We start from the raw sequence: 13,405 nt of genomic DNA, 5'->3' as shown, positions 1-13,405 counted from the left end.
TCTATGTCCCGCAACGAAGGACCTTTAAAGTGAAAACAAGACCACGTGACCATTCCCACACGTGAAATAGCCATTCGTTAATGTGATTATTGTTTAAATGAACATCAAAAGATTTAAGGTTACAATCTGCTCCAGGCCACCCTGTGTCAAGTTTGCATGCCCCCCTCCCCCCACCACCACCGTGCGTCTTGTCCACGTACTACAGCCATCACCCACATTGACAAAACATGCACGTTAGCTTCATTCAAGACTCAAAATTGCTTGTCGATATGAGTGTGAACGGTTGTTTGTCTATATCCCTCCTTCCTCACGTTGATTTTTTTCCCCCTCCGTCTAAGAACTTGTGACGCTAATTAACAAACCACCCGGCTTCCTGTTCTGTAGGTCCTTATTTTTCTGTTTCTCAGATGGGCTGTGACGACTACGTGTTGTTTTTGTTCTTACGTAGCGTGCCAATAAATCTGATTCTGTGCCCTGCGATTGACTGGGGACCAGTTAGCTGGGATAACCAGGTTCCATTTTTGATCCTTCACACCCATATATTGATGGGAATTAAAAAAAAAAAGACAAATTGTGATGTAAATGTTTTTCATTGTGCAGATAAAATAAGCTCGAAGAAAACCACCAAACTAGCCACAAAAGCATTTAATAACGGCTGTTTTTGGGGCATTTTGTCTCATTTCTTACAAAAATCATTATGCTTTTCAGACTACAATGACACACTATAGACAATACATATGATGTTTCATAATATTCTTTGATTAGTTTAGTATTTCAATAATCTTAATTTATACATTGCTTTCAGTACAATGATTATTGTTGACCCAACTGGCACCAGGACACCAGCAAAATGTTTCTCCTTCTCCTCCGTTCATCCCCAAATGTTCTGTTAGTCACTTGAAACGGTTCCGTTGGACATATTATTAATACTTGATATACTTGAGTGAAAGATGAAAATTGTGCTCCTGCTTGCAGCATTATAGTTTGGCAGCACATGCACAGACTGCAGCACATAGCATTTATTTTTTTTCTGTAAAACTATTTCATCTCTGGGTTTTTTTGTTTTTTTTTTACTCATCCTGGAACACATCATTGCGGAAAAGTCAACGGTTCAGGATACAGACCATTGTATCCCAGGAAAAGGATTTGCAGCTGAGAGAGTGGAAATGATTTTGAGTGCCTTGTGGTTGTGTGACGCGCCTCGAAGGCTTTGAGACCGACAACATTGTGTGTGAAGGAAAAAGAAAGCGATTGCGCGGTAACAGTCTCTCGACCCAGAGCGTCATGGGATTCAGCGCGAACAAATGGAGCCTGTCCCCCCCCCCACCCACATCCCCCACCCCCTGGCTGCATATGTAAGAATTTGGGGGAAGTGGTCGAGGCCCCCTCCGCTCCGCGGAATAAAACCAAGAGAGGACTTGAGATCGACACGTAACAGCAACGGGTGAGATCATGCTCTGCAGTCACTTCAGTGCACTGTGATATCCAGACGGGGAACGGAAATGGGTGGCGGGGGGGGGGGGCTGATACCGAGGGGGGTTATTGCGGTTTCAGTGAAGTAGCGTGGCGCCTGGTTGCAGGTGAGGTTCGAGTTCAGAGACCCAGAGCAGCTCGGTTCAGTGAGGGTGAGCTCCCGAGGGAAGAGACGAGGACGGCTCGATCCTCTACATGGGGTAGCCGTAGGTGGGCTGAGCCGGGTAGCCTGCGGCGTTGGCGGGGTAACTATAGCCTGGATACCCCGGCTGGGGGGTTACTGGAGCGGGAGAGCCGGTCAGCATCAACTGCTGGCCTGGACACACAAACACACGTATTTAAAGTTTGAGAGCATTTTCCCGTTTTAATCTCAAGTACTTTGCAGGTCAACATTTTCTGCATCATGACTTAATGTGTTTGATTTAGGACATGACGAGCGTCAATCTCCTTCATTTATGGAATACTTTTTTTTTTTTTTTTGCCTATTCAATAGGGGTGGGAATCTTTGAATGTCTCACGATTCAATTCCGATTTTTGGGTCTGCAATTCGATTCAGAATGATTTTTTTTAATTCAAAATGATTTGATTGACAATGATTTTTGCTTCAATCTATAGATGTGCAAGGAATTGTAATGATCTGCTCCAGTCTGACTCGCTAATGCTAATTAGCGCGCTACTTGCGGCACTTTTATCACTCAAAAGAACGTCTCCACGTTGAAAAAATAACGTAATATTATAAAAACTTGATCGTGACTTTTTCCTTCTACTCTCTAATGTGGCTACAACTTAACAGTGTATCAGACCGCGTGGAACCACACTGCCCCTCAGTGGCCAAACTGGGTACAACATGAACAGCGGCTCCAAATAAAGGCACACACAGACAAAGGCAAGAAAGTATAAAATAATTTCAATAAAATCGATTTTTGGACATTTAAAATCGATTCTGAATCGTACTAAATGAGAATCGCGATTCTTATGAGAATCGATTTTTCGGGCACACCCCCACTATTCACAAGTTGAAAGCATCAACTCAGCTAGCAATGTTGACAAACGGATCCACTTACCAAACACCATCTGCTGAGGCTCTGTCACTTCCTCTTCAGTTTGCCTCTGACTCTCAGCTGTCTCCAGTTTGTCCACCTGAGGGCACCGCAGAACAGTAGTCAGCTTGGAACCATGCACCTCATGTACACACACACATATATATATATATATATATATATATATATAAACATATAAAAAGTAAATAATTTGTTCAAATTGCACAGGATTCAGTGTAACTGCGCTGCAAACTCCATCCCACAATTGTAAACGTATCGTCTTAAGTAATATTATTACACTTACAACCAATTCCAAGCATTATTTATCGCCTTTGTGGAGACAACATTTTGGTCTGCCTCCAATTAATTGCACTGACATGTAATCAAATTAATATAAAATAGCAATATCATCAAAAATATATAGGAACATAAAACATTTGGAGTTAGTGTTTAAACCTGCACACAGTTTATCATTGCTTTAACCTGGAGTTAGAAACAGGGAAACTTAAGGATGCATCACACATCTGCCATGACGGCAATCCCCGGCTCTCAAAAAACCATCAGCCTCATTATTTCCCATCTGAGAGGGATTATTACACACACACAGCATCATGGTAGAGAAGTTAGAGAGGTGAGGGGTAACTGTTAGGCCCGAACAGGCTAATCCTGAAAAGCTGGACAACGGTGTGAAGGCTTCAGTTCCAAACATCAAGACAAAAAAAGATACCGTAGTTACTTATTTCAACGCAAAATAATTTGTAGCATCAGCATCTATACACTGTGACGTGCTGATAGAGGATTATTGATCTGAGTGGGCCATCATACATAATGCAGTTGGTTATTTATTGATTAAATCTGCTACCAGGTAAATCGTGGTAAAAATGTATGAAATGGACAAGCATTTTAAAGTAACATTCTTATTAAGAGGGTGCGCCGATACTGATAACAATATCGTAAAAAGCTTTAAACATTGCACGCACCAATACCACATAACCTGCCTGCCTTGTAACTAGAGATGTAACGATATCCAAACATCACGATACGATAATTATCACGATATTGTGGGGAGGTTGGGGATAAAAAATAAATAAATAAAAAACTCAAAATACTATGTAAAACTCATGATATTGCCAAGAATTTTTTTTTAATTTTAATTAGGAATGTTTTTGCCACTGCGGTGATTATCTCTCATATTTTTTTTCTGGTATGACTGATTTATATGAGAGATAATCACCGCAGTGGCCAAAACATTCCTAATTAAAATTAAACTAACCACCAGAGGGTGCTGGATCTACACAAATGCAATACAGCCTCACCTGTTTAACATATGTACTACTTTTAATATTGTGACATGACGACGACGATATTGTGGCAATTTCAATATCGCGATATCGCAGTCATCGCTACATGTAACACAGTTAATCTTTCGTGGTGGCTGAAGTGAGGTCAAGATTCGCTGATTTGATGACACATATTCGCTCAAACAACACTGGTCGCTTTTGAGCAACAATATGATTACAGTAGTATCGCTAGCTAAATTCCGAGACCACCCAAAAACTGTTCTATGTATCCTCTCCTATACCAGTAATTGGAAAAATTGGCTATTTTGTTGTTGAAGCGGAACAAAAGCCAACACACTTACTATCACGGCTAGTTATGCCTTAGTCGGTCTACAGTCCATGCTATGTTACTACATCAGAGACGTAAGGGTTTAAATAGCGGTTACAACAACAGCACACACAACACATTAGAGAAATATAAAAAAAGGGGGCCAGAGACCGTCACCTTGGCAGCAAATTCATCAACCTGGAAAAAAGAAACCCAAAGAGATGACCTCAAGTGACCACATGGGTCTACAATTTGGAACTTGACTTTCGGAGAGAGTTAAATTTTACTAGCGGTACCTCAACTTATGACTTTTTCGCTCTGTCGATTTTCTTTCTTGGGTTGCAAGTGAAAATGTTAGTTGCGAGTGCTAGACGGTGGCAGTGGATCTTTTCTACTTAAAAAACTTTAAACAATTTATATTTGAACATAAAGTAGTAAAACAAGCAGTCAATGTAACAATACTCACAGGAAAAACGGTTTTATAGTCGGTGAATAGCAGCTAATTGTGACTACTGAGTCGCCTAGTTGTGAAATTCTTCACTCATATCTGTGTTATACTGCCCCCCAGTGGACAAAGTGCAAATGGCAGAAGGAGTACAATGTGGAGCTACAGCAACAAATGATTCAAGATAGAAGTGTTTTCAGTTAAGAGGCATTGTCAAATATATTCCCATCGAATGTCTGATTTAAGCACAGATTTGGTTAATACCTACAATTAACTTAAAGTTACTTGAAATTCTTCTGAGAAAAACAAAGCCATTAAGCGCAAAGTACAGTAAAAAGGAAATAAAACAGAGACACAATAGACAAGCTCTTGCGTACATTTAAGACATATTCAAACACTTGAACTGAGCGCGAACCTTTGTGAGGTACTCCCTCATGACCTGGATGAAGTACGGCATGGCAAAATCCACAATGTTGTGCCTCCAGGCCAGCTCCAGCACAACGTCAGGGTGTAGCAGGTCATAGGAGGCGAAGAGGCAGGCGGCAAAGCACTCCTTCTTGCCCTCCTCGAGGAACCACTGCAGCAAGGTCTCCGCGAGCTCCGCATCCTTCGACTCGGCAGCGAACAGCATTGCATCCTGGGAAAGATGGATGAGCGATTTAGTTACTCCTGGTAGCGCAACGATTTCCCAAAAAATTTTGGGCTGGCAATGGAGGCAACACTATTACATCCCCCTCCCTTATCTTCTCACCTTGTAGAGTTTGTCCTTCTTGCAGAGCTCCACACTCTGTCTCCAGCGGTTGTTGCCCTTATACAGATAAGCAGCGATGCGTCGAAATTCAATCAGCTGGTGTTTTTCCAACCTCTGGGCAAGGCCGATGGTGTCAAAATTGTCATAGGCGTCAATGGATGCTCTGAGGCCCTGTAAAAATAATATGGGGGAAAAAAAAAATTGTTGTAACTGCTCATCACTTAGTGTACTCTGACAATGAGAGCGCCACTGCCACCTACTGTGGTGGATGTGAAATTACATTTTATTCTAGTATTTAAAAAATTGTCATAGGCGTCAATGGATGCTCTGAGGCCCTGTAAAAAAAATATAGGATTTTTTTTTTTTTTTTTTTGTAACTGCTCAACACTTAGTGTACTCTGACAATGAGAGCGCCACTGCCACCTACTGTAGTGGATGTGAAATTACATTTTATTCTAGTATTTAAAAAATTGTCATAGGCGCCAATGGATGCTCTGAGGCCCTGTAAAAAAAATATGGGGAGAAAAAAAAATTGTAACTGCTCATCACTGAGTGTACTCTCACAATGAGAGCGCCACTGCCACCTAGTGTAGTGGATGTGAAATTACATTTTATTCTAGTATTTAAAAAATTGTCATAGGCGTCAATGGATGCTCTGAGGCCCTGTAAAAAAAAAAAAAAAGGGGGATTTTTTTTTTGTAACTGCTCATCACTTACTGTACTCTGACAATGAGAGCGCCACTGCCACCTACTGTAGTGGATGTGAAATTACATTTTATTCTAGTATTTAAAAAATTGTCATAGGCGTCAATGGATGCTCTGAGGCCCTGTAAAAAAAATATAGGATTTTTTTTTTTTTTTTGTAACTGCTCAACACTTAGTGTACTCTGACAATGAGAGCGCCACTGCCACCTACTGTAGTGGATGTGAAATTACATTTTATTCTAGTATTTAAAAAATTGTCATAGGCGCCAATGGATGCTCTGAGGCCCTGTAAAAAAAATATGGGGAGAAAAAAAAATTGTAACTGCTCATCACTGAGTGTACTCTCACAATGAGAGCGCCACTGCCACCTAGTGTAGTGGATGTGAAATTACATTTTATTCTAGTATTTAAAAAATTGTCATAGGCGTCAATGGATGCTCTGAGGCCCTGTAAAAAAAAAAAAAAGGGGGATTTTTTTTTTGTAACTGCTCATCACTTACTGTACTCTGACAATGAGAGCGCCACTGCCACCTACTGTAGTGGATGTGAAATTACATTTTATTCTAGTATTTAAAAAATTGTCATAGGCGTCAATGGATGCTCTGAGGCCCTGTAAAAAAAATATAGGATTTTTTTTTTTTTTTTGTAACTGCTCAACACTTAGTGTACTCTGACAATGAGAGCGCCACTGCCACCTACTGTAGTGGATGTGAAATTACATTTTATTCTAGTATTTAAAAAATTGTCATAGGCGCCAATGGATGCTCTGAGGCCCTGTAAAAATAATATGGGGAGAAAAAAAAATTGTAACTGCTCATCACTGAGTGTACTCTCACAATGAGAGCGCCACTGCCACCTAGTGTAGTGGATGTGAAATTACATTTTATTCTAGTATTTAAAAAATTGTCATAGGCGTCAATGGATGCTCTGAGGCCCTGTAAAAAAAAAAAAGGGGGATTTTTTTTTGTAACTGCTCATCACTTACTGTACTCTGACAATGAGAGCGCCACTGCCACCTACTGTAGTGGATGTGAAATTACATTTTATTCTAGTATTAAAAAAATAAAATCTTTGGGGGAGTCACACGCAAAGTTGCCAATGAAGTCTTACGCCTTATGATCATCGTAACCTGAGTATGTTGTATGCATTGTGTATCGTGGCTTTTTAGCTATTAGTGTACTTTGTACATTGTGAAATAAAATGCAACCATTTCTAGAAAGCAAAAGACAGAGACCTGGTAGTCCTCCTCCTCTGTCAGCAGGTTATTGAGGGCTTCATTAACAGACTTGTTATTATGATTCTGGACAGACCTCAGGTACGGCTTGACTAGCTTCAGCTGGTTCACCTTGTTGGGGGAGGGGGGGGGGTATGATAAAGAAAAAAAAAAACATTGCAACAACCAAGAATTTTTGAAAGAAAATCTAATGATTCTTGTTGATTACCTTGGTGAAAAAGTTGACAGCTCGATTGTGATCCAAGCGTGGCGACAGAATAGTCAGCAGGTCGTTGAGTAGAAGAGGTTTGAAATCCAGGTAGAAAGAAAGCGATTTATAGTACAACTCAACGTTGGCCACCTAAAAAGACACAAAGATTGTTAACTCACAAGTCAAGACAAAAAGCAAAACAAAAAACGCAGCCACGCCGCAGTTGACCTTTGCAATAATGTCTTTGAAAAGTCCTTCTTTCCACGCGTCGGTGGGATGAGACATCATTGTGAGCACCGAGTTGTCGAACTCTTCGTATTTGTCGTAAAGGAAAACCAGCTCGCCCCATAAGTGGGACTGCTCTGCTGCGCGCAGAACCTGGTGAGAGATGCAAAAAAAATGATTGTACGTCACAATCATAATGAGATATTTTGGAGTTTATGGATGAGAGAGTACTGACGGGTAATAGCCACAGAACAGGTGCACTTGGAAAATCTTACAGCAGCGGGCAAACGTTTGAGCCACATTTGATTTTTGAACATTAACGGGGGGGTTTTGCAGATGTAGATAAAAAAAAAAAAAAACCCGGTTCCAATTGGTGTGAAAATATTCAAGTGGTTTGTGGACAGATTATTCCGTTTTATCTACAGATCTTTGTTTCAGCTGTGGTTTAGTTTTATCATGTAAATTGAACTCAAAATATTTTATTTTCTTATTTACAATAAATTATTTTATTTAAACAAATATATCAACCAATAAAATAATTTTTAATTAGCTAATTTTATAATAAAAATAGATCAATTAACATTGCAACATTTATTACAGGACTCTTGATAATGTAAATGTATAATTTTCTCACACCCTTTCCACCGGACCGGTTCCACACCGAAGCAGCATTTACAACGGAACCGCTTTTTAGAACCCTCTCGGAGGTGGTTCTGCCGGTCGTCTGGAGCCGAGCGGGGCCGTGTCGTCACTTGTCATCTGATTGGCTGACATCAATTTTCTGTTTTTTTAAGCGAGAGAGGCAGCCGCGCCCGCCGCTCTTCGCCAAAGTCATAATAATACAGTATATAGCATAAATATAATAATGTTTTACAACAAAGCTGAACTATATTTACAATTTACAAGGTACGTGTGGATGGATTTGTATACAGATTGTGGTTTCCCATTCACTTAAATGAGAGATCGAGCCACAGTTAAATGAATGAGGCCGAGTTCTCCTTTCAGAAATAGCGCAGGCAGCGAGCTGGTCGTGAAATCAAGATCGCAATATTTCATCCATGGTGGTCCAAATTGTAAATACGGTTCAACGTTGGAAATGTTATGGCAGTCGCACGCACTGCGGGAGTGCAAGCTTGGCAGTTCAAATGATCCCGCCCCCTTCCCGCGGCGCGGCTGTTGTAATGGAAATGCAACGGCTGGCCGCGTAGGGTCGTTCCGTGAGGTGCGGTGTGGTAGCGTGCCGTGCGTGCGGGGCTAATGGAAAAGCGGCATTATTTTTATTTTTTTAATAGGTTTTAGGTGAACTAATGAATACACACACACACTCAAATATAAAATAAAAAAATTCAAATAAATTTAAAAAAAAAAAGAGAGCAATGATAATGACATGTCAAATCGGTAAAATTACCGAATGAACAATACTGAGCTCTGAAGGAAAAAAAAAAGGGGGGGGGAGAAAAAAAAAGGGAAAAGCGGCATTATACAACTTGTCCGAAATTTGATTAAACTTAAATCCTCTTCATTATTGCGCTTTTACCAGTTTTCATAAGCATAGAACAGACCTTAATCGTACCGCTGAGAGCTGTTCCTGACATTTGACCTCTTTTAAGTAGTTAGATGATGCCTTTTCACACTTCAGTATTGGGTAGAGCAGTTCTACACCACTCCACTCTAACTACAATGATAAAACGTATACAATGACACTGTTAGTGTTATTAAGCCAAACTAAGCATTTTTTGTTCTCGCTACAGCTTTTGTATTGGATGTCATTAAGCCCTGACTAACGAACCATCTGGCGAACATCTGAGCACACACGCCAATTAGGATCCTTGTGTGTGTGTTGACGTTCCCACCTTTGGAATGTTGACTCGGGACCAAAAGAGCTCGAGGTGCTCTCTCATTTTCTGCGGCTTGAACTTGGAGTAGAGAATGGCGAGCTCGGTGAACATGCCCATGTGTGCCCGCTCCAGGCCCAGAGCTGCCTCCAGAAGAGCGATCAGCTCCTCAAAGTAGCCCCGGTCCTGGTAGTAGCTGATCAGGTCCTCCAGCTCGTCGGCGTGAATGACGATGTGGAGGCCGCAGATTTGCGCCAGGCGGAATTCCTCGCCGTCCACGCATGAGAAGCAAACCTGCCGGACGGACACGAAGGGAAGAGAACGCGCGTCACGGTCGGACCTCACGGGATACCCTGGGAATGGCGGGCAAAAAAAAAAAAGAGCAGACGTGCTTCCCGGCGTGCCAGTTACCTCTTTCCAAGTGCGAGTGCTGTTGGCTTTCCTGGCGCTGTCCACGGCGGCCTGGTATTCTCCCAAGTGCACTAGTGTGGATGCCAGTCGAGCAAAGTTTGACACGTTGTTGTACAAGAGCTTAGCGGCCTCGTACATTCCCTCTTCGTAACATCTATCTCCCACCTGTGGGAGACGGACAAATACACGAGTTAGTAGGGGTGTTGGAAAAAAATCGATTCGGCAATATATCACGATATTACAGCGCGCAATTCTCGAATCGATTCGATATGCGGCCGAATCGATTTTTAAACATCAACTTTTATGGGAATATTCAACAAAATTTTTGATTCACACATTAACCCTGGAGAACCCAAGAAGCCTTTTCTTCTTTGGGAAATTATGAATTATACATTAAATGACTGCTATAAATTCACTGAACACCAAAATATATGTTTTTTCAATGTTTTTTTCAATTTATTCCCTTATTTAGGATTAGGGCGAAATTTGACCCTTTGGGATTTAGGGGTATCATTTCGAAAAAATCAGAATAACAAAAACTGTCAGTAAACTATCTAGAATTTAAGAAAATAATCAATCAAATACACAGCTACATTGAACAATATCATTTTTTTGTTTCATTTGTTGCATTTTAGCCATCTTGTCACCGCCACTCTGGCTCATGTAAGTGCAATATTCATCCACTAGATGGCCCCATGCAGGGGTCAGAAGTGGCACTCTGGACTTTTGAAGTTAAATTTGTTAAAAAAAAAAAAAAAAAAGGTCTTTGTTATTTGAGTAGCAGAATTTATAGGGGCCAAATTTGACCCCGTGGGTTCTCCAGGGTTAAGCATGGAAGAATGTTATATTAATAGAACATTAAGCCTTAATATTTGATTTCAGTGCTGACATGAAACAGACTGAAACCGGCTTGTTAAATGCAGCGGCTCAGTTATAAGCCTGAATTTTCTAATAAATAAATAAATACATTTTCATACAAATCTTACAGTGTACATGTACAAATTTACGGATTAGTATTTTCTAAATTTGAGTACAAAAAAAGAAAATAATCGCAATAATCAATTTATATAGATTCGTGTCGGGATTAATTGAATCGTGATACGAATCGCCAGGTACAGGTGAATATGTATTTATGTGCAGCCATTTATGTGTTCTTTATTTTACTCACCTGTTGGATGTGAGCATTGTTGGGCCCGCTGACAAACTCCTCCAACTCAGCCAGACGGTTTGTTTTAGCCAAAGCAAAGATCAGCTCCGTCTCCACGTAGGATTCCCGCGCTTTCTTCCGAGCCATCTGGAGGAATTTGACCAAGTCTTCCCAGTTGTCTGCAAAGCAGCACATTAAATCAAATGTGTTGAAATAGCTGAAAAGTTGCACTGAAAAAAAAAGAATGAAAAAAAAAAAAGCAGAGGCTTACTGTTCTTGCTGGCCGCATTGACCACCTCCATGTAGGCTGAGGGGTCCTCAGCTTTAATATACGAGTCGATAGCCTCCTTGACCAGGTCTCGATGCAGCTGTGCGCGGGCTAACTGACTCCACACCGCAGGCTCATTGCATCGCTCAGCAAACTCATACGCCCGGTCCAAATTTCCTATATGTTCTATTAATACCTAAGAGTGACCAGGGGAGTTCATATAACATTAATCCAAAATACATACATTTGAGGAAAGAACCACAAGAGAGTTCCATCGAATTTGTCCGTGATAAAGACAACCTGCAATATATTACATGGGCATTTCTGTGTAAATGAAAGAAGCAGAAGGGATTTGTTCATTTGTTCAAGCAGCTATGTGACGATTCAGAAAGAGACGCACCATTTTGAAGTTGAGATTTTCATGAAAAAAGGGATGATTACAAAATGTTTGTTTTGGACATTACGAGATGATGCACAAGGGCATATTTAGCTGTACTACATTCATAGACGTGCACCTGTATGGCCGACGTGTTGACATCAAACTTCTTAAAAATGGCAAAAGCCTCCTCGAAGAGCTCATTGCTGATAGCAATATTAGCGATGTCCGGGGCGTCGTAGTTGTCCAGCCGATTGACATACTCCATCACGCGCGTGCGGTCCGCCTTGATGGCGGTCAAAATCAGCAGGTTTTGAAGGTTTCTGGGAAAAAACACACAATAAAGGGATGACTTAAAAAAAAAAAATATGAATGATGGTTAAATGATTCAAATTTAGCACTCTAGTAATCTGAACCTGTGTTCACTGAAAACAGAGTTGTCAAGCACGATCTTCTCCAGAAGTTCAATCAGCTCGTTGGGTAGGTCGGCAGTCATGAACGCTTTGACGGAGACCGACACCTCCTCTGGGTCTTGGGTCTCCGACAGCGCGGTTTGTACCACCTGGAATGAACGTAACAAGTAGTACACTATAACATTACGTTAATGATAACAATAATCAACGAAACTGCACCGCTTGAAGTGAGTGTGAAAATAAGACCTGATCGATGAGTGGCCTCCTGTAGGGGTTGTTCTCTTCCAACACATTGGCCCAAAGTTCCGGGTCTTTTCGTCGCACCAAATACCGAGCCTCACTTTTAAATAACGAGTTCTCATTGCAGACCTGGACAAAAAAAAAAGAAAAAAGATCAAAATATGTATATATATTTGATTAGATTATATATACTTATCACACATACAAAAAAATCAAATTAAAATTTAAAAAAAAAGAGAGAGATTCAATGATGATGACAGTTAAATCGGTAAAATTACCGAATGACCAATACTGAGCTCTCCAGAAAAAAAAAGATTGTATATACTTATCAAACGGATGCTCATATTTCGATCCACCTCATATGGCTTGCACTGTAATTTGAAGTCCTCACCTTGATGAGGTCCATGTCACACTGCCCTCTCTCATAAGCCACACAGGCAAGGTGAGGGTCCCTCTTCTCGCAATAGCGTCCCACCACAGCGCTGTCATAGAAGGGGTTCTCTTTCAGGAAACGTTCAGGTGTATTGTTGCTGTCAATGTAAATCTTGGCCAGAGCATTGTGGGTGGCTGGCTCCTCGCACCCCTCGTGGATACGCGACTCCAACCACGGTAACAAGAGCTTTAACCTAGAAAGAAGGGGGGGGGGGGGGGACTCTTAATTTTTGTATCCGTTTCCAGAAGTAAATTGCGCTGATGTACCACAAGGTGGCGGTGTTGTGAGTTTTGTCATTCATCCATTGTTGAATTGTAGGCAAAGTAACGTTTTGTTGACTACATTTTCTGGCACAGGAAAAAAAACAAAACTGCATTGGCTGCTTATTTCGTACCTGTTTCTTTTCTCCACCTCAGCCACAAGCTCATCAGTGGAAAACTGCCCTCTGACCACCATGATCAAGTTCTTAATGACATCCTCGGCACAGTCTACATCCAACAGGCCGCCTATCACCACTGGTAATCGACTGGGGTTAACCTGAAGATCATGATAGGAGATTAGCTAACAACTCACAGAAACCCTGTTACATTTATAGGAAGGACAAAAATCAC

The 13,405-nt window shown here is 41.1% G+C and overlaps 1 protein-coding gene across 2 annotated transcripts in view; it reads right to left on the bottom strand.

Annotated features, from left to right (window-relative positions):
* Positions 1–630: 630 nt before the first annotated feature.
* cltcl1 (clathrin, heavy chain-like 1) overlaps positions 631–13,405 on the bottom strand; it is a 31,006-nt gene continuing 18,231 nt past the window's right edge. The window contains exons 17-33 of one of the 2 annotated variants that reach the window (XM_077561240.1): positions 13,189–13,331; positions 12,753–12,987; positions 12,368–12,490; positions 12,125–12,270; positions 11,848–12,031; positions 11,336–11,528; positions 11,086–11,243; positions 9,918–10,082; positions 9,525–9,800; positions 7,675–7,824; positions 7,465–7,596; positions 7,257–7,367; positions 5,318–5,488; positions 4,982–5,203; positions 4,293–4,319; positions 2,538–2,613; positions 631–1,789 (exon numbers count right to left, since the gene is read on the bottom strand). In XM_077561240.1, coding sequence (XP_077417366.1) covers positions 1,665–1,789; positions 2,538–2,613; positions 4,293–4,319; positions 4,982–5,203; positions 5,318–5,488; positions 7,257–7,367; positions 7,465–7,596; positions 7,675–7,824; positions 9,525–9,800; positions 9,918–10,082; positions 11,086–11,243; positions 11,336–11,528; positions 11,848–12,031; positions 12,125–12,270; positions 12,368–12,490; positions 12,753–12,987; positions 13,189–13,331 — 2,637 coding nt within the window. In that variant the 3' untranslated portion in view covers positions 631–1,664. The remainder of the gene's footprint in view (positions 1,790–2,537; positions 2,614–4,292; positions 4,320–4,981; positions 5,204–5,317; positions 5,489–7,256; positions 7,368–7,464; positions 7,597–7,674; positions 7,825–9,524; positions 9,801–9,917; positions 10,083–11,085; positions 11,244–11,335; positions 11,529–11,847; positions 12,032–12,124; positions 12,271–12,367; positions 12,491–12,752; positions 12,988–13,188; positions 13,332–13,405) is intronic. The other variant, XM_077561239.1, reaches the window with a different exon arrangement.

Source organism: Vanacampus margaritifer, chromosome 3 (assembly GCF_051991255.1).
Source record: "Vanacampus margaritifer isolate UIUO_Vmar chromosome 3, RoL_Vmar_1.0, whole genome shotgun sequence".
In the NCBI taxonomy this organism is placed as follows: Eukaryota; Metazoa; Chordata; class Actinopteri; order Syngnathiformes; family Syngnathidae; genus Vanacampus; species Vanacampus margaritifer.
The sequence above is the reverse complement of the archived record's forward strand: the minus strand, read 5'-3'. Positions and strand labels throughout refer to the sequence as shown.